Genomic DNA, 21,768 nt, shown 5'->3' with positions numbered 1-21,768 from the left:
TCCGTCAAGGCGTTACAGCCACCCCTGATGGACCCTAAAGACGTCGAGATGCGAATTGTCGACTGTGAGGAATATTGAAGTGTTTTGGGTGGAACTGAAATGTTTCAGTAATAGGTAAAATATGTCTATGTTGCTAGTTCATAAATGTATGTAAATTTATAGAAAAAAAAGTTTTAAAATAAATTAGATGTGTGCTGGAATTTGGTGAAAACTGGATATTTAAAAGTTATTATTGTGGAAAAGACAATGTTACAATGTTTAGTTCTAATCACTCTGATTTAAAACTATAGCGAAAAAAATTCAAGTGAGTAAAGTATAGCAGATCCTATCATTCATTACAAACGTGCTGAAGATATATCAAACAGGCAATGTGTTTAGTACCTACTCTAAGCAAATTCAATTGTCAGCTCAAATGCCATAATGGATATTCTCCAGTCGAATTAAATCATAAAATCAGTTAAAAAAATAACAGTAGATTTTATTACACTCTATAACGAGGAAGAATGATAATATCAAAAAAGTCACTCGAAAAAAGTGACGCTAAGTCTCATTTAAATCTAAAAAGTAACTTAGTTACTGCAAATACTTTTCTGTCTTTTACGATGCCATTTCCAAAGGTCGTTGGAGAGTCGTAAGTTGGTCGTAATTGAATAAAATACTTTTAGAACCTCCTCTCGCTCCTTGAAGAAAATTCAAATACAGATTACCCTGTAATGAATACTAACAACATTTTTACTTGTTCCTCGCATTTTTAATAATCCCCTAAAGTTATTCGCAATAAATTAAAAACTCCTCGGACCCGCAGGTCGCCCAGTAATTATTTTTCCTCGTAGCGAAACTGTCGTCCTTGTTGGTGAGGATTTCTGTTTACCCTGCCATGCCGTGGCAAATAGACCAATCGTAGTTCTCCGGTCAAGGAATGAATATGGACCGTTTTGTTTTATCTACTGGAAACGTAAAGCCTATAAAATCTGGGCCCTAATTTGTATTGAGTATTTGAGGTCTGGAAATGTCGTTGATACAAACATACAGCGTGTTATGCTTAAATAAAAATTACAAATTATTATTATTAATCTCGAATTATTAAAAAATGTCAGTTTAGTTCGAAATAAGCAAGAAATTAATTTCTTTAATATATTTCTTTGTCATAATGTAGCAACACAAAAGGAAAAAAGACGTGCTTTGCATACGAACGTTTTATTCTTCACTAAGTATTACAAATTCAAAAAGTTTCCAGACTTAGAACAAGGGAGAGCGATCTGATGTCTGATGCGTATAATCACATTTACATCGGTACGACACGTCAAGCCAACAGGGTGATCCTTATCTCTCTCTCTCTCTCTCTCTTACTGCGACTAAATTTAGACCAATCACAAAATATAAAAAATTATAGTTGATTATATTAGAAACATTCGGGTAGCATTTCTCTTATACAACATTTCTCCTACTTCCTACACACTTTTATGTACGATTTTGACATCACTAAAATAGTTTTATTGCTGCATCGGAGAGAGCATCTGACGCTGTTTATAGCAGCCTAAAGCCAAAGCAGTGACCTAATAACGTAACGTCCTAGGATAGTAAAAGATACCCTTCAGGTCAAAGTGTCTATATAAACTCTCAGGATCGTTGATGGATTTAAATCCACATCCACAAATACACAAATAAAATTATGTAATACTTTGAAAGGGTTCAGTTTAGACATGAAAACAATTGAAACTGACGACAAAACGTACCAGAAAATTAATAGTATATTATGTTACTAGGAGTAGAAGGCGATCATTATGTGTTGAGCCCAAAAGTTTGCTCGCCGAGGCGTTAGCCGAGGCTGAGCAAATTGGGCAAAACACATAATGAGCCTTCCACTCCGAGTGACATATACTATTTTTTCTTCAAGCGTGAATATAAAAAATTACTAATTTTGAAAATTTATAGCGGATAACGCGATGTTCAATCTCAGCACAAAATAAAATCAGTAGGTAGGTAATACTATTTATTTTATACATTTTATACATTTTATTGATTAATTAAACATGACAGTTTTAACCACTTTATTCATGAATAAAAAAACAAATGTAACAATTATTTTTCTTTAATTTGAATTAAACGAATAAACATCTAAATTACCTACATGTCTATCATCAAACTTTATTTATTAACATGAATATTAAATGTGCAATTTTGTATGGTACAGTTGTTGATATTTAAAGCGCTGCTGGCTGTCTTTTTTTCAAAGTTTACAGTTCTGTCGTTGAATACGTTACTTGTAATAAGGTTCTCAGTTTCAGTGTTAACAATTGTACCATTATTAACAGAAAAGTCTTCGATTAAATTATTTTCAGGATCAATATTTACAGTTTCGCTTGATGTACTTGGTTCATTATACTCTAATGGGTTTAATATTTTCATCGCTATCTGTTTCTTATTGTTTACAGAATCTTCAATGTATCCTTCAGCGACGCTGGTAGATTTCCATCCACCATGTCGCTTTAGGGTTGTAATGTCTCCACCATTATCAACTAAGATAGTTGCCGAGGTTCTTCTAAGGCAATGCCCCGTATATTCATGTGGATTTGGCAACCTTAAAAATGATGCAACATCTTTTGGCACTTTTGAAATTTTATGTATGCCCATTACAACACGATGACAATGGCCATTTTGATATTTAATAAAAAATCTATCAAAAGTTATGTCTTTTGGCCGAAGAGTAGCATATTTTCTGTATAAATTTAAATAAAACTCTCCAATTATGGTAAATGAACGATGTTTTTTAGTTTTTGTATTGGGAATATTTACTAATATTATATTTCCCAAATCTTTTACATCATTAACTTTTACTTGAATGAGTTCATCGCATCTACAAGCTCCTGTGACTCCAAATATTAGTGCAACCTAAAAAATATAGAATTATTAATTTTGTAACAATAAAAAAAGTTGGAAAATGCAAGGAAATTCTAAAACATGACGTAATTTTAAGACATCTATATTTATGAGTTTTTACAACATTCTTCCAATGAGCTATCTTTATTTCCGAAAATTGTTTATTATTCTCGTAATGGATACTATAAAATAACTTGAAGTTTACAAATTATAACAAAATTTTGTATTACAAATATAAAAAGGTTAAATATATATCTACCTATAATTTAAAAAGTACATACCTTGGTTGCTAAATATTTATCATCAGGTGCTTTATTCAGGAATTCGTCAAATTCTTTTTTAGACAAAACTTTCGACTTTTTTGGTTTATAATTTTCACCTTGTCGTTTCAAAAATGTAATTAATTTTGAATATTTCTCAATATTTACATTGTGTTCTATGTTTAATTTAGATTTTACCATTGAATATTGCGCCCATAAAGTTGAACTTTTCAGTGTTCTGGATAATCTTGTAAAATATGCTATCATCACATTTTCTGAATAAATATGTGCATTATTTTCTTTTGCCCAATTTATGAATTTATCATAAGCATTTTCATAAATTTTTCTCGACTTTGTTGGTATAAGTGTTGCCACTGATGTATTTGCAATTTCCAGTAATTCTGGTGGTGTGCACTGCATTTCTTCAGACATTTTAAAAACGACCCGACGCGACATCAAATTTCAACTGACACTTGATGAAACGTCAAAACTTCTTGAATCTTTAATTCGTTACTAGGATACTTACCTACACATTGTTACATTTTTTTACTAGTTAAAAAATGAAAAATATTTGTACTAGTTAAACAATAGGCTGCTTCTAAATTTATATATAATATAAGTATTATTATACGCTTGAAGAAAAAAAATATATAATCTAATCGACACAATCTAACGAAGAATAAAAAATATCTGCTTTTATACCCGTGTATTAAAAGCGAATTCAAAACGTCGGCTTTGTTTTGAATACGCAAATTAGTACGTAATTTTTTATCGGCTTATTTTTTGAGCGCCAGAATGACATATTAAAGCCGACGCTTAAATTGGGATTATTCCTTGTGTGACAGAGATTTAGTTGGTTCGTTTTTTAATCTGAATCTGAATCAGTACACAGGGGATGCTTCCAGAGCAAATTACAGTCTACTGATTGTCGCGTCAAATTGCATGGATGGCAAAATCTAAACCCTTGATGTATAAACACATGTACATGTTACATGTCGCTGTATTTGTCGTTTATTTCTGTATTAGTGTATTTACTGATAACTGTAAAATTAGAGGGAACCTTATTTATAAAGCGTTTCACACAGTCACAGTCCACAAAAATGATTCATTGAAACAGGAATAATTTATAATTATTTATAATATACACGCGAATTACGTTGCTACGTGCTTTTGGACAAGAAACAATGTCTATTTCCGCATCGATACGTGCATCGTTTTGTCGGTTCAGTTTTACCAAATATCGTGTCGGTACGTGTGCAACATAGATAATAACGAAACTTTACGCCAGCTAAATGTCGGCGTTAGCGCTGATGACGTCAATGTAATTCGTATTACGGCTATTAACACTTTGGTTGTTCCTATTATTGCCACAGTTTTACCCCGAAATCTGTTAATGTGGTTGGGTCGCATGCGTCAGTTTCAATTGTTAATAACGAAATATGTAACTGAATAAGGATCAATGTCATATACGGGGTGTCTTACAGAGGTTATCCGCTTTTTCTGGTATCAATTTAGAGAGTTATATATCTTAGTAACAGTTCTCTTTTGTTTAGGTGAGTTGATCCTAATGCTTTTTCTTTGGTCTCAGGAGACTGTGATAAATGTTTAACCCTTTCTTTAATTATCTCTAAAATCCCAGTCCGATACGTTATATAGTTAATTAATAACTAACGTCATAAAAAAGTTATCTTGGGAACAAAGGAGCGTAGGTAATCTTTTTTTTTAATTTCAGTACAAATAAGCTCTATTTAATGCAAAAACAGCAAATTCCCGAGCGGATTTTGACTGACCTTGAGACAATTTGTTATAACGTTGATTTGAACGTCCTACAAATTGGTGAAATATGACTTAAGAAACCTTAAATTGTAGATATTTTAACACAAAATGTATAATTTCAACATAAAATGATTAATTTCCCGATAAGTCATGTAGATTTTCATAGGCATTAAAAAAAGTGAAGAAACACTTAAATTTGCCACTTATTTGCCAACCTAGCGTCACTTCCTTCGAGTTACTTTTTTGATATTATCATTCTACATACTTCACTCTCTAATTCGACTGGAGTATATTTGCAAAGGTAGAACTAATATTTCTCAACAGACTTCTCTTCTGATACCGGTTTGAGTTTTGGTGATATAATTTCTAATTTAAAAACTAATCTTTTTATACATACGTATTGTTGGCGCAAAATTTAAATTAAATAGCTAGCCGAGCGCCCTCTTATGTAAAAAATTTATAACGCTGTAACAGCACGAGCCGAATCAGTCTCTCTCAAGACATTGACGAGAGCGCTGAGTCGATGCCGATTATTGTCAAGATTCGCAATAAAGAGTTACTATATACCTATATACTATCTTTCTATGCCTCAAGGCGGCAAAAAAAACATTACTGTCCACATTACTAGGAAGGCACCTGAGGGAACAGCCGTCAGGGCTTTCACAAGCCAACACCTATATTTGCCTATTTTCTATAAATTATTGTTCTAAAAGGTAATACTCGACAGAGTGTGACACATTCCAAAAAGACAAATGGTGCTCTGTTTAAGAATTTGATTTTGTGGGCGAAAATAGAACAAATAAGAAGATACATATATTATACTTAGTTTAGAACTAATGCCACAAATAAAACGTTCAACGTTCTCCAAACTAAACCATAAGAGCTTCTCTTTAATGTCATAGTTTTACTTTCTATTGTTTCACTCCTAACATTCTCTTTAAATTTTATGAAGCCGTCATATTCAAGTTGCAATAATAATAACAACCATATATCTTCAGTCTCATGCTCTTCTATCTTATGTGAAAAAGGATGTGAAATTATATACTACTTACTGCGAAAAATATCTAATATGTACCAAAATCAAAAATCGCTCTTATGAAACATTTTGTGGAAAGCACATTGTTGCTAATGGGATATGGATAAAGCTGTGTGCAATGGAAATGTAATTTATACCTTCCAAACGTGGTTAAAATCCATTAAATGGCAAATTAGATTCTGGTCCAATTTTATTTTGCATTCCGAAATATTCCATTAGATATAGTGAGTATAACCTTATTTTAATAATTTTGGTGAGGTTTTTTTCATCGATACATTTTTTTACAGTAAGGAATAATGAAAGCACGTAATTTTTATGCTTTGTGGATCATTTTCAGCGTCTAAAATAACCCGTCATTATCAAATACACCTTTTTGTCTGAATAAAGATGGTTGCCTAACGTAACATTATCCGTTTTCGGCTTCTGCAACCCTCATCACCGAGATTCGTGTTCTAGCAACTTTGCTGCTTCGCGGCAATGCATCTAAATTAAATATAAACTATGTAACATTTTATACATTGTTGCAACATAATGGAAATTAATAATACTCAAGAAACTTGGAACTACAATACATCATTCCTTTTAGCCTGTATGTTAACAGCCTTGTTTTATTACCTACAGACATTTAGGATCGTAAGAGAATGACTGAAGAATTATTTGTTGTATTTAGGGAATAAAATGCACACCTAAAACGTGGCATAAAAATTATTCACATAAAAATGCTTGTATGAAGAGGATACAGAGGATTAGGTGCGATATTTATTATTTAACCAATACAAGTACTTATCCTGTCTGCCTTTGTGTCAAGGGGAATATAAATTAAACTAATTCAATCTACTTAAATTCCAGAGATTTATAGAGGCTTTATCATTACGTCTGAGACAATTTTAAAGCAGGGGTAGAACGGTGCTTCGTAAAAAATATCGTTTGTATGCCGAAAACACTACGCGGTACGAATCATCTGGTTTTATAAATCAATTTTCGCCAGTCGATTTATTTAATCTCTGAAGGATTTATATGGACCATATTTTTTCGTTGGAACGTTCCTTTGTTTGTGGAAGACTCGGTTCATATTTAGCGGTGAATTATTCAAGGTGTTTCTTTAACGGACTAAAAACTTTTCTGTTTTAATATTTCCTAAAAAGGGAAAACGTTACAGGAATTTACTGAGTAAATTATTTAGTATGTTGCTTCGAGTTCATTATATGTTTATGAGAGATCTGAATAAGAAAAACGTAGACATATTTTTTATGAGAGGTAAACTTATAAAATGATGAATATTTTGAGTAAAAAAAAATGTGTAAACATTAAGAAAATATCGACTAATTTAATTTGAATTGTATCCAACGTTAAATATTAAGTAGAAGTTAAAGATTAACTTTTACTAATATCTTCATTATCGTGAAGATGCAAAATAGCATTTTGCATACAATCAAAAATAATTTTGAATAAATTGAGAGGAGGTAAAATCCTTCTTTCCTTATTAAGCTATGATTGATCACTATCACTGTCATGATGACGATGGTGATTCATCTTTTTCATATATTTATCGAAAATATTAAATAAACTAGCGTTTTCATTGTGGTACATTTCATAATTTAAATTCCCAAATAATTTCAAATATCGTGCCAGACGTTTTCAGCGCTGTGTTTAAGAAAATATTCTATTGTAAATGTAAGGAAATCTCATTTTACTTAACTTTTGATTACCCATTCTTAATGCTTAATTCTGACGAGAATATTCCAAACTAAATATCAATTCAGTAGTTTTCAGAACAGCTGAAGAAGTAGCGTCAAGTTTTGGCGGCACTGGGGAATTGTTAATTCTGAAAAGTTTTAGACGATCTTCTCAGAAATACTTTATTAGCAGAGAGCGCTCTATGAAATTGCTTTTAGCCAAACGAACACCCCGGCTGATTTAACTGAAATAGTTTATTTGACTTTTAAATTTACCGATATTAAAAGATACTTCCGAGGATTTCATTTAAATGCTAATATTTTTATGCGATCCGATAACTTTAAAACTTTTATTTGTGGTGTAGCTCATTATATAAAATAAGTGTTTTCATTAAGAGGAAAAATTCGGAAGATGGGTGAAACTTTTTTATCTCAAGCTGCAGATGTTTTGATTTGATTAATACCTACCAGATTTCAGGACATCAGGTACATAACCTTCAGAGAAGGATTTAGGCTCGCCAAAAAATAAATATCGGCAACAAATTCCCCACAAAAATATTCATCGACACGCTAGCTGCCGTGAGGATCTGAAAAAATATTTTTTCAGCATATTGGATGTAGGGATTGATTTAGATGACGTTTTCAATTTACGGGGTTTTTCATCTTTCATAGTGGGTTCGATACGTTCCTTTATCTCGCTGAAAAACCCTCTTATTAGATACATACAAATTTTTTATATAACTACACACGTACCGGTTCTTATTCATACTTTCTTCAGGTTTTTAATATAGACACATGAATAAGAACAGTATTGCACCTAATATCTATATTTGAAGGACTTGTAGTAGTCATAAATATACAGGGTGGGCCATTAGTGTGATAAAGTAAAATAACTCCCTTGTTATTCGTAATACAGAAAAAAAGTTTATATAAAAGTTGTACAGAATCAAAAAAACTAAAGGAGAAAATTAATTTGAAACACACAGGGCAATGAGTAAAAACGGGACACGCCAAATATTACATTTTTTAAATGGAACACCCTGTATATTTTTAAACATATGGATTTCTGAGAAAATTCTATATACGGCAATATAAACAGTTTAACATTTTATTGCGGGGTTGCCAAGTTATGTACAAAATTCTTCGAATTAATAATAAAAAAAACTACTAATACTTGGATCAAAAATATTTGACAGAGTTATATATAGGCAAATGTTAGGCAAAGACTCCTATATTAGCTAATATCGATATTTATACAGGACATTTTTTATAATACGATCATTTTAATAAAGTTCAAACTTGATTTTCTAAAATTTTTCAAATGGGACACCCTATATTTTATTGTTCTATTTTATTCACATATCCTCCACTTCAACTTTTATTAAGTATGTTCTACACCTGAAGTTGTTAGTTTTTAAGATATAGCAGCATTTCTGGAAAAACCTAAATTTTATTATTTTCGGTCGCACGAAATGGCTTTGAAAAAAACTGTCATATTGTGTGAACTTGTCAGTTCATATTTTATCATTCCATTTTCAGTTACATTCATTATTTAATATTTATTTGTGGTATTTTATAAAATAATAAAAATTAAGTTTTTTTCAGAAATGTTGCTATATCTTAAAAACTAACAATTTTAGATATAGAACATGCTTCATAAAAAATATCCATATTAGCTAATATAGGAGCCTTTGTCTAATAAGAAAACTAAATCCAATTTTTAAACGAGCCGTTTTGCAGTTATAAATCTCAAAATATGCAGTTTTATTTTTTTTTCAAAAAGAGTTAAATACATCCATTTCTATAACTATACAGGGTGTTCCTAAATAAGTGTCGCAACGGAAATATGTAAATTCCTCTTGAAAAAAGAAACATTATTTTCCTCTTCCATTTTTCTCTCCGGGCTTTCGTTTTCGAGATACACGGTGTCAAAACTATATATTTTTTTATTTTTTTTTGCCAATATCTTAGGAACCGTTTGAACTACAGGACTGAGTTTTTGTACACGCATTACCACTATTAATAGCTACTTTTTCGCACCATTCTCGAATTCATTGAACGTGTCAGTGACGGAGATTTTAAGATATCGTAAGGGTTTTTCCCCCCTAACTTTTACGCCACTGGAAAAATTAACATTTGATAGCAAATTCTGAAGCGCCAATGAATTTTACACAAAAAGAGTTATCTTGGTTCATCGCTCTAGTCAACCGTTTTCAAGAAAAATTACTTTTTATGAACAAAACATTCGAAAATATTTCATAATTTAAAAGATGGGTAGTAATAATTTAAAATTTTAACGAAATTTAACAGCATTTGCAACAAGTAGCTATTAATAGTGGTAATGTGTGTATCAAAGCTCAGTCCTGTAGTTCAAACGATTTCTAAGATATTGACAAAAATCTGAAAAAAAGTTTTGATACTGTGTATCTTGAAAGTGAAAGTCTGGAGAGAAAAATGGAAGATGAAAATAATGTTTCTCTTTTCAAGAGGAATTTACAGTTTTCCGTTGCGACACTTATTTAGGAACACCCTGTATATACTTTACGGGATATCCTGTATACACAGACAAACATATAAACATTCGTAAACAGGAAATTTCCATCATTCCACTATTTCTCTATTTTATGATTTTAAATTTCTTTTATCTTTATTCATAGTTTCAAGTTGAATATCTAAAAAATATACAACTGCGTTTTATACGGGTGTAATCTTCGCCTTTATTCCCATAAAGGAAAATTTATCCTCAAAATTTAATTACATGGCAGTTATTTCCTTGCGCAATAAGTACGGCGCTATAATTTAACGCTCTAAGGAAACCATATTAGGGTTTTAGAGTAAATTACAAATAGTTTTTATTAATGGATTAATTAAATGTCGTTAATTGCTTTCGTTGCATTGTTACAAGCCCTAACCCTATTCTGATTCTTGTAGAGAAAAGTGAACCACCCACGTCTTTGGCTCTTGTAATTACGTTATTCTGTTGTTTCCTTAACAGGATGTTGCTAGGATCAAATATTTGTTTTAAATAAAATAAGCTGGGATATCAGGTATTTGAAGGTATTTAAAAACGTTTGGTTAACATTATTATATAAAATTATACTATCTATTCAGTGAATAAACAGTTTAAACCAGAATAAATTAAAAAACCCTTAAAACACACCTTCCATCTAGGTACCCAAACCAGTAACGGCGGTGACAACATTTTTAACAGTAAGACGATGTTTCGCATTGTATTAGCTACCTCTAGTTCAATTTTGGTTAGTGCATCTCTCTTGGTTTCGAAAATTCGATACCTTGTCAGCCACGAAAAATGAATAATTCCAACATTTTTAAACGTTTAAAAGATAAAAATTAGTTTAATATCCTACTAGGTAGTTCGTTATTTAGCAATGATCACTGTTGAATAAGAAATAATGTTCTAGGGCGTTATAAATATCTATAACGAACTATAAAGAAAAAATACCATGTAAATCGGTTCAATAATAGAAATTACAAGCACCTAACTAATATTTCCGTATAGAAATAATTTTGTGGTTATTTTATAACAATTTTGAACATAAGGCACTTATGGCGTATAATCTCGATATACGCTGGAATAGCAAATTGTTCCTAACTAGTCCACAAGGGATGATTGTGTTAGGTGTAAGGACACACTGTCTGCTCCTTAAAGGACTATTAGAGTTAAGTGACAAGTTTTTAATCAACGTTATCTAATAAGCGGCAACATCTTGACTCCGTAATAATGTGACACGGGATTTGCACACGTTTTGACAAATCTCACAGCTTGACATGTTACATGAAGCAAGATGAGACATATACCAACCTAAGTACAACCGAATAAGTACCAGTTATAGGTGGGAAATCTACAGAGAATTACATTTACACAAATAAAAATAACAGACAACACATGTACGTTACATAAAAGTTTGCTTAGCATTAAAAATTATTGTTTTTTTAAACTAGGGTTTTCATTAGAGAATATTGAATAAATAAATTGGCCAAACATTTACTGGAAATTAACAAACCGCTATTTGGACAATCTGATTCGTACGGATACATTCAAATAAGTAAACATTTATTGTGAAAATTTTAAGACTAATAATTTAATGGCAGCTGTTTAAATTTATATAGGGAGTTAAGGGATATGCATTGTATCTGCAAAGTACAACGAACATTTTTAAGACCTCAAAACAGCAGAAACATGAACATTTCGGCAAGGTAGTATTTCACTCACGAAACTTTAGAGCTAATTTGACAATATGCGTCTCTACTGAATAATATTTATGACAAATTAACCACAAACGCAGCCATTGGAGGTGCTTGTTTCACCCTGCCAGAACTTTTACGTTTGAATTTCCAGGTTAACTTGATTTACAGTGTACATACACAGCTCCGTCCTGGCCCTTGCTGACCCCTCGAATTTCGCATGCAAGTGTTTTACGACGGCACGAACTACTGCCTTAAAATTGCGCGCCCTGGTCCGCTTCGCGGCGTTATCACGCCATTATTCATATCCGCGCCAACCATCTATTCTCTGCTTTCCGGTTATAGAGCATTAAACCAAATATTCCTCGTTTTTACGCGTTCTTTACGCATCATTAATTTGTGGGAGCATTGACGGATCCCTTTGAGGGATCGGCGCGGATTTAACTGATACGTTTGAAGACGGCCGACGATTTTTCACTTTGGTAGAACCCTTCAGAAATTATCGGAGTCATGTTAAGGCCTTGTGGGAAGTGAAATTGTGTAAGAACCCATTCATGAGAAGGTGTTAGTGGGTGTCTGTCTTTTCTTCGATTAATGCTTTTGGTCATTATACTTTTAAGAGAATTTTCATACAAGCAGGTTTTTGTTTGCTTTGGTGTTCATAAAATAAATCACGTCAATGTCAGCGTATTAAAATACATAAAAAACAACAACAAAAACTTCAGATTCGGATCCACGTCAAAATACGTAAAATGTATTGCGTCAAAGGTACAGACCGCTTTTCTTTGTGAGCCGGTGTAATTATTTATTACTAGCCGCTTACTAGTAGTAGCCTTCTTCAATATCAATAGTTAGGAAAAAAAAAATAGATACTTTTGCATACCCAGATTTCAGTGTCGAAGTATAAACGACATTTTTCGACTTCATTTTTAGAAAAAAAGTTTTAATTTGTTTGAATTTGCCTAATATCTTTACAATAAAGTAAAGACAATCTTTAGAATTGTCGCAAAAGTTAAAAATAACTGCCAGTGTTCACTTCGCATAAAGATTGCAATTTCTTTTGCAAATTTGACGCATCTCTTTAGTATGTAAGACGAGATACGACACTGACAGTTCAGAAAATGCCAGAAAGCGCATCGATGGGTAATTTCTTGACGACGGTCGAAGGCGGAAACGACCTTTCCTTCATTTCTGGGATTTATATAGCCAATATTAATCTGCCACGATGCCTCGATGATAGTTTTCATTTTACGACAGCGAATAAATATGCCCAAACTGCAAGAAAAACAAAATTAATACCGATACTGTCAACAATCTAGATTTTACGTGAAAACGTATTTAAATTAAATCAACTCTAATTATTTGTATGTCTAGAATAAGTGTTTATTTACGATATTAATATCAACAGCTTTATACGCATCTTGCAAACTCACAACTATTTTTCAGCGTCTCCTTGAGAGGTGAACTCTTTTCCAGTTCATGACCCTGCAAAGAAACTTCGATACCAACGGCCTGATACAACTTCCTGAAAATAGAAAAAATCTCAATCATCAATTATCTACTTAAAAAATATATATTCTGCGACTGTTCCCGAGTTAGTTACAAAGCGGTTCCGCTGAGTTCCAGTCACATAATTTTAGTGAGTTTTTATATAGTATTTTCGTTCATATGATCAATAAATATTTTACAACTTTTCTATATGCGATTTACTTTAGGAGTTTAAATGGAATTCCTGACAAGCATTGTATAAATTTTAATAACAGAACGGCAATATGTCACAAAATGAGCAAAGATAGGTCAATTATCTTTAGATTAAGCCGGCCCGAATTGGGCTTTGTGAGCTGCAGATTAACAATATGTTACAAAACCGAGGCTAAATATTATAGTCTAAAGCCTCCCCGTGATATTATCGGTTAAACAACTGAAACTTCCACGTTAAATCTGATCTAATTTCAGATACGGAGAGGTGTACTCTCCCGCGCCGAGCCTTAGATCCAATTAGATACTTAATTAAAGTAAGAAGACGCCTGTATGTAGCCATAACTCTAAGTTTTCGAGGACTTTCAGGAAAGAGATTGCCACTGTTTCCGGTACAACGGCGGATGCCATAATTTTATTGAGTTTGTCTGCCTCGTCTAGCGACGTGGATGACAATAAATCTGCAGCGATATATTGGTTGCACTGCTTTTTAGGTTAGTTGCGAACTTCTCTGGTGGCAATTACCAGTTCTGTAATTACGTGTTTCGCGGAAAATTGGATTCGCAGGAAGTTTACAAGCGTTAGGGCAAAGTACGCCTCAAGATTTACGGAAAAACAGTAGTAAGCAGCAAAATAATTCGTCAATAATGAAATAGAATTAGTCTTTTGCGTATTTTTTTTAATAAAAATTCAAATTATGATTCTTTTAATGAAACAATGGAAATATTTAACACTTTAATAAGGTCGAATAATAGATGAAACTTTTCCGACCTTCACTATTTAATAGAACCTGTGAATCATAGACATGTCAATCAAAATAATCAAAACAGAGAGGGAGAATTTCAAATTTTTCCAGCCTTTATATTATTACATGGTATTCTTTTATTAATTTGTTTATTATTATTTATTTTCCATTCTGTTCATGTTGTAACATAAAATTAATGTAGATAACCAGTTTGCATTTATCTGAAATATAAAATTTCCATTGACTGAATGATACTAATAGGTATATTTGTTTTATAGTCAACGTCGATTTAAAGTAATAGTGATGAAATATAGAGCTGCCATTGGCAGTACAATCACAACTTTCTCCACATGTACTTTTTAAATGTTTATTTAAAACACTGCGCAGAAAAAAATTGTAAAAGAACAAATATTTTTAAAATAAAATTATTATAATCGAAAATTTTCATTTTATCAACAATTTCTTTGTAATAAACATTTTCGGGACTTTAAATTGCAAAAACCATTTCAGATACCTATTTTAACGAAATTTTCAATAGTTATTGTGTTATATTTGTATGTTAATAAAAGGTAAAAAAAATAAAGTTTTAATTATTTTTTAAATAATCAAATGAAAATTTGAATGATTTTTCAGTCAGATAATAAAGTTTTTTTAGTTTCAGTCATATCCATCATAGTTAAGTTCAATATTAAGCAAACAAATTTGACTGCCCAGTGTTAGTTTAAACAATATAAATTTTTATATCGCAGAGCAACGGGCGATCTCGGTATATTATATGGCGCGCTGCCTCGCTCAGTTGGCTTAAACTCCAGTCAGGCGACATTTAAAAAATGTTTTTATAATTAAACATAATTTTATTAAACTTTAACTCTTTTTAACATTATATTTATAACAAATATATAGAAATTTATTGTTTTTATTAATAAACATGATAGCATAAATGAAATGAATAAATAAATCTAAATTTTGCAGTAACGTAGGTATTACTATTTTTTTTATTGTTTCTTGAAAATTTTGTTAATAATAGTTTCATCATCTTCTGAAAAGGGGAAATTTGGAATGGTTTTTATGCAATTAATTTTTAAATTTAAAGTCCCAGAAACGTTTATAACAAAAAAAACTTTGTTAAAACGAAAATTTTGAAAATGGGTTTTAGTGTATGATTATTAGTATCTACCGACTACTTTTGATTAAAATATATGAATTTAAATTCCATGATCAAGTGGAAAATGGTGACATTTGACGTGATTTGACTCACTTGCCAATATATTAATCGTCATAATTGTTTATACCTCAAGAGGCAACTTGATATTTTACAATATTAATTATATAAGCCGTTTTATGAAAGCGTACCACATGGCATATTCGTAGCTCATAGCGTTTACGCGTGTTGGTAATCTGAAGGTTCTGGGTTCGATCCCCGACAAAGCTATAGTTTTTTTCAGCTAATATTTATTTCAAATGCAATTTCTCAGTCAACTATTCAAAACACATTTTTCCACATCAGTTGCCGGTCGCCAAATTCATAATGTCTCACAGTGTTGCCAAATATGTGCTGATTATAGAGCCGTACTAGATTCCTTGTTAAATTCAGCCAAAAAGCTGTGAAATTTAAAATGTAGTAGATACGTAACAAGCGAAGTTCATTTGAATTAAAGTTGAAAAGTAACAGATCTTCACCTTTCATCTTTCATTCCACTTGTTTTATTTCTGTATGTTTGTATGTAATCATTTTTTTATCAGTTTTGTTAATGCAATGAATAAACACGATTTTTATTATTATTATTATTATTATTATTATTATTATTATTATTATTATTATTATTATTATTATTATTATTATTATTATTTTGCAGCTGGTGACTCAAGAGAGAAGACTGAGCACGACGGCCTCCAGGACGATGGCGGCTATGTCCTTGGGCTTCATAGTACTCGTCACCCCCTGGACTATCCAGGAAGTGGTGGCAGCATGCACAGGATCCCGCGCGCCAGCCTCCTTAGACTTCCTGGCCACGTGGTTGGCACTCAGTAACAGCTTTTGGAACCCCTTCCTGTACTGGCTACTGAACAATCATTTCAGAAGGATCAGTCGGGAGCTTTTGTTTAGCAGAGTATGTACTTTAAATAAAATTGTTACCAAAAATATGTTATAGGATGGTTATAATTCTTGTCCACAGTGTTTTTGAGATAAATCTTTAGTTGAAAAGCTACTAAGTGAAGTTGAGTCAGTAACGTACATAGGAGGATTTAATGAAACGGCTTAAATTTCGTATGCTGCTGAGTAATGTTAAGACAAATGTTTACTAACAGGTGTTTAACAATTTTGTCACGTATATTCTTCCATACTACATTGCTTGCAGTGTGCCATAAATTTTCCAACAGCTTTTGTGTGTTCAGGAAGAGTAAATCATATAAGGACGTTATACAAGGTGATCGGGAAATAATGACTGCAATTAATTAATTGAATTATTTTTGTAATATAAAATTATAAATATACCATAATTTCAAAGCTTTTAATATTATAAGCTTTTATTTAACTTCACATGTATGTTTGTTTGTTCGTATAATAATTTACGACTTTGAAATTTTGCATGCTTGTTTAGTTTTGATACTTCGTCCAAGTTCTTGATATTTTTAGAAACAGTTTTTCCAATATATATATATTTTTTTGACTTATACTGTAAACGTTTAAATAAACTTCACCATTTTGGATAACTGTGCATCTCAAGTAAAAAATAATAATACATTTTAAAAGGCTGCAATAAACTTTGCAGCTAAAAGTAGAATCTTAATTTTCAATACCCATAAAGCTTAATAAATATAATTTTAATATGCAACCACAGAAATAAACCAAAGTTATTTAAAATCTAAATTTTGTGAATAAATGGAAATTAGTCAGCTTCTACAACTCTATTAAATTGTACGAAACAAAAGAATGCATTTGCATTTAATTTATTCACTGTAAAACATTTAAATGTTAGTCAAGAATGAAATGCTAATAGAATAACAATTACGCAGGAAGAAACTATTGTCAATATTAGATAAAGAACAATCATAGGTTGCAGAGAATACCCACCGATTAGTTGTTACTTACCCGGTAAAAAACAGGCAGGTGTTCTAAATTGGCTCACACAGAATTATATTGCAAGAATTTATTTCTATTTAACTGGATACTAACAATAAGTTAAAAACTTATTTAAAAGTAATTACAACAATAATGAATTAAAATGCATAAAAATACCTACATTCATATAAGAGTTCAAAAAACATTATTTTTAATCTCTTTAGCATCTTAAGATGTCTTCCTTTGTTTTATTACTTATTGTAAATTGTTTATATAGTAAATTTTATGATGGATTGAACTCAGATCGAGGCGAGTAATATTTCTCTTAAATCCATGAATGTACTTTAGAATAAGTAGTTCTGAGTTGTTGTAAATTACTTTTAAACGTACCTTTTTAAAGTTTAGTATTAATGTTAAATACCACGAATTTTTTAGGCCCATAAATTTATTGTTTGTCATGAGTTCCGCAAATAAATATTTTCTTTTATGCAAATAATATGTTTCGAGAACTGAAATTAACATTTATAATACAGAAAGATATATCTATGTTTAACTTTAAACGTAAATTAAAAAAATTACAAAGAATAAAAGACAGACAAAAACAATTTTTTGCTCCTTTTGTTTTATACGAAATGTATCAAGAAATTTCACAGAAGTTATTGTTATTGTGGTCAGTTAATAATAAAGGAACAATGGTCAAACTTTACCTTGCACACCATTGAATCAGCTTGGAATAATAACGAACTCGCTAATGATGAATGAATAGATAATATCTGACGTATTAAAGAATTGCCATGCCAATTTAAATTTGCTGGAACTACATTGAAGTCACATTTATCCTGTTATAGGTATAATGGTTTAATTTTTTAAAATTATCAAAGATATATATTAGCCATGTTTGATTATGATTTGATTATTTATTAATTTAGAAAATACTAATGTCAAGGTACTGTACATATCCTACAGCAAATATCAGACAAAAGTAAAACCATTTGGAATATCTCATTTTAGCCCTGCTTTAAAAATCCCCTGAAAACTATATTTTTCTTCGAACTGCTATCCGGGCTATCCTTTCCTGATATTTATTAGATTTTAACTTACAATAGAGCTTTATTGCTCTAAAATATCTCTTGCCGGGTTAGCGGTTCACAGATAATGAATTTTTCAGTTTCGTGTGTCTGGAAATTATCTCTTCACCAGCGATAAAATAAATCTCGGAGGAAACGCCTCACAACAAAAATCTTTTGCACAGCATTTAATTGAGAGAATCATAAGTTATAAAATAAAAATGTTTAAGACACCTCCCAATGTATACTTTAAAAATGTAAAATATAAAAACGTTTTTTTATTATAACTAATGTTAATAAAAAATTAAATTTATACGGAAGCTAACTTTGACCTCTAAAACTAATATTTCTTTTTAACTTTTTTGACTTAACTTTCACTGCCGCTGTGATATCAAACAATGATTGGGCTATGCCATGCATTGTTGTCAATCAAATCTCATCTTTCTTGATTCATATACAAAAAAAATTGTTAATATGGAAATGCCCAGATTGATAAACTAAATACTAAATAATATTTCTAAGATAGGGTTCCAAACTTCTGCTGCGTTTATAACTCATTAAATGCCAAAAAGTTCCTATTAACATGTGCCCTAAAACGCACCCTTAGGAAGTTATATGCCCTTAAAAGGGCTCAAACAAAACTGTTTTTTTTTTCTGTTATTGACAAAACTTTCGAAAATAAATAGACAAAAAATTATGGGTCTCACATATATTTTTACGTTAAATAACATGGGCTACTCCGTTTTTCGATTCCATTTAGGTTGGTGAAGGGGGTTTTCGGCCCGTAATTTTTTTTATTTCAATTTTTTTACAATTTTCTCTACAGATTTATAAAATCTTAACAATTTTACGTAAAAAATATTATCTTTGTCCAAATCGATATTTCCAATGGTTTTCGAATAAATTGAGTTTGAAAATTCAGTAGCATTATTTAAATAAATTGCAGTTATGAAGGATCCGATCATTTAATAAATAATTTAGGACATAAACTAAGAGTATTTAAATTTAGAGTTACACTTACTAATTAAAGAACTAATTACTACTGCAGACAATAGCTAAATGTGAAATAAAAAATAATGGGATTAAAATTAGTAATAATAAGTTAAATTACAAGAACTGCTCGAAGTGACCACCTTGCATTTCGATGCATAATCTAGCTCGACGCTTCAATGAATTGCGAACTCTTTGGAAAATTCTAGGTGTTTGCCTTATTTCCATACACGCGGTTTCAATTTCCTCCCGTAGTTGTTGAATGGTCTCAATTGGAATTTTATAAACCTTTGCCTTAAGTTGACCCCACAAAAAATAGTCCAGGGGGTTAAGGTCAGGGGAACGTGGAGGCCAGGGAACAGGACATCCTCGGCCTATCCATTTTTCTCCATACAACTCATTAAGTGTTGTCTTACATTATGTAGGTAATGAGGTGGCGCCCCGTCCTGCATAAACCATATGCTTTGGCGTTCAATTAAAGGGACATCTTCCAAAAGTCCTGGCAAGTCGTTAACTAAAAAATTGTAATAATCCTCACCATTCAATCGATTAGGCAACACAAACGGTCCGATTAGCCGATCGCCTAAAATGCCTGCCCAAATGTTGACGGAAAACCGAATCTGATGTCTGGACTGAAATATGCTGTGTGGGTTTTCATCGGCCCATTCATGAGCGTTATGAAAATTGACATAACCATCTTTACTGAATGCAAAATTCGGAATCCGCCTCGATTTTCGCAAAAACCTTTGGCAGAACTGCCGACGTGGTTCGTAGTCATTCGGATTTAAAGCTTGAACACGCTGGATATGAAAAGGATGAAGTAGTTGTTCGCAAAGAATTCGCCAAACCACGGAAAAACTTATGTTATGCATACGTGCGACACTTCTTACACTAACCTTTGGATTGTCCTGCACAGCTGTCAATACTTTTCTTCCATCACCGGTGTTCTTACAAATCTGTCTCTGCCACGATCATTTACTCTTGGTTGGAACGAACCATTTTCTCTTAAACGTTGATGGATCCTCTGAAATACCTGTCGAGAAGGAAGTCTTCTATTCGGGTATGCTATATACATTTCCACGAAAAACAAACGGTATACAAACACGGAAATGTATGCATTTCCGTGTTTGAATATGACTCCGTTTTATAAGTTGCAATAATGTTGTATACTTAAATTTTCCACTCACCACTTTTACTAATTAAACACTGCAAAGCTCAATTGACAGTTTATCAATAACTTAAATTGTTAAGCGTTATGGCAACGTCAGTCTTTTATTTGCCATGGTAAACAGATTTTTGTAATTTTTGGCCTAATAACTTAAAGAGCAGAGTAATTTTCAAACTCAATTTACTCGAAAACCATTGGAAATATCGATTTGGACAAAGATAATATTTTTTACGTAAAATTGTTAAGATTTTATAAATCTGTAGAGAAAATTGTAAAAAATTGATATAAAAAAAATTACGGGCCGAAAACCCCCTACACCAACCTAAATGGGACGCATATGATTTGCATGTCGAAAAACGAAGTAGCCCATGTTATTTAACGTAAAAAGTTATGTAAGACTCATAAATTTTTTTCTATTTATTTTAGACCGTTTTGTCAACAATAGAACAAAACCAGTTTTGTTTGAGCCCTTTTAAGGGCATATAACTTCTTAAGGGTGCGTTTTAGGGCACATGTTAATAGGAACTTTTTGGCTTATTTTAATGAGTTATAAACGCAGCAGAAGTTTGGAACCCTATCTTAGAAACACCCTGTATAGTGCTTAAATGAAAGTAAGAAGCACATTTTATTAAAAATGTTGCTATTAATGGGAGGAAAAGTGCTATTTTGGATACTAAAGATACAAATAGAAAGAAACGAATGGCTGATATATTATGTCTTTTCTTGCAGTTCTTCTGCAGAAAATCGAAAGAACAGAAGCAACACCAGCAGCAGCACTGCTGCAGTAACAGCAGCTCCACCGTCGTCGGCCACACCCAAGGCTGTGACCTGGAGGGCCTCTCCGAGAAGTACTGGGGCGAGATCCTGGAACGGACCCTATCCTCCAGTTCCCTGCACGCCCTCCAGAGGGCCTACTCCCATCCCAGAATGGACCGGTGCAACGGACTCCAAGAGATGCGCGTCTTCGACACAGCGGTGCCGGACTTATGAAAATTGGACAAGACCACGCAGACATTTGACATCATGGTCAGCGAGAGCATGGGAAGCTCTTGCGAGACGGCCACGCTGTCCAAATGAGTGTGTGGTCGATGCGTCCGTTGTTTGTTATAGTAACCGTTGACGAGTGTACATAGTCCTCTGTGAGCGTCCTCGAATGTTTTGTACCGATGTAAAAACTTCTCTGTCGTAATAGGTTTGTTAGG

General features: G+C 32.1%; 1 protein-coding gene across 1 annotated transcript in view; it reads left to right on the top strand.

Annotated features, from left to right (window-relative positions):
* LOC108910438 (trace amine-associated receptor 1) overlaps positions 1-21,768 on the top strand; it is a 112,609-nt gene extending 90,841 nt beyond the window's left edge. The window contains exons 7-8 of the mRNA XM_023453936.1: positions 16,134-16,388; positions 21,296-21,768. Coding sequence (XP_023309704.1) covers positions 16,134-16,388; positions 21,296-21,556 — 516 coding nt within the window. The 3' untranslated portion in view covers positions 21,557-21,768. The remainder of the gene's footprint in view (positions 1-16,133; positions 16,389-21,295) is intronic.

Source organism: Anoplophora glabripennis, unplaced genomic scaffold, assembly GCF_000390285.2.
Source record: "Anoplophora glabripennis isolate ALB-LARVAE unplaced genomic scaffold, Agla_2.0 scaffold27, whole genome shotgun sequence".
Classification (NCBI taxonomy): domain Eukaryota; kingdom Metazoa; phylum Arthropoda; class Insecta; order Coleoptera; family Cerambycidae; genus Anoplophora; species Anoplophora glabripennis.
Note: the sequence above shows the minus strand (reverse complement) of the source record. Positions and strands in the feature narration are given on the sequence as shown.